The sequence below is a fragment of the Seriola lalandi genome, unplaced genomic scaffold (assembly GCF_002814215.2).
Source record: "Seriola lalandi dorsalis isolate HSWRI2012SDOR001 ecotype SW California unplaced genomic scaffold, Sedor1 jcf7180002054936, whole genome shotgun sequence".
NCBI lineage: Eukaryota > Metazoa > Chordata > Actinopteri > Carangiformes > Carangidae > Seriola > Seriola lalandi.
This window is the reverse complement of record NW_019525488.1, coordinates 50969-51347: the sequence shown is the minus strand read 5'-3', so window position 1 is coordinate 51347 and position 379 is coordinate 50969. Positions and strand designations below refer to the sequence as shown.

At 55.9% G+C, this 379-nt stretch overlaps 1 protein-coding gene across 1 annotated transcript in view; it reads left to right on the top strand.

The window, feature by feature from the left end:
- Window positions 1-379, top strand: part of enox1 (ecto-NOX disulfide-thiol exchanger 1) — an 81696-nt gene that overhangs the window by 68751 nt on the left and 12566 nt on the right. Inside the window, exon 10 of the mRNA XM_023393486.2 lies at window positions 233-339. Within this exon, the coding sequence (XP_023249254.2) occupies window positions 233-339 (107 nt within the window). The remainder of the gene's footprint in view (window positions 1-232; window positions 340-379) is intronic.

The following is a 379-nucleotide window of genomic DNA, read 5'->3' as shown; positions in this document are numbered from 1 at the left end:
CACACACACACACACACACACACACACACACACACACACACACACACACACACCTGTGGTCAGTGTGTCCGTGGTCTCTCCTCTGTCTGCTGCTCCAGCCTAAGTCAGTCACTACAATGCTACATAAATGGCTTGTTTTGTCTTGACCCTCCTCCTCCTCCCCTCCTCCTCCTCTCCTCTTCCTCCTCCTCTTCCTCCTCCTCCTCCTCCCCCCTCCCTCTTCACCCCAAAGTCGAGCAGATCACGGCCGTTTTCACCGCCGCCACCAGGCAAAAGGCATGGGACCATTTCTCAAAAGCACAGCGCAAGAACATAGACATTTGGCGCAAGCAGTGTGAGGTTGGTGAACCTTCTTCTGTCCCCCCCCACCCTCACCCCC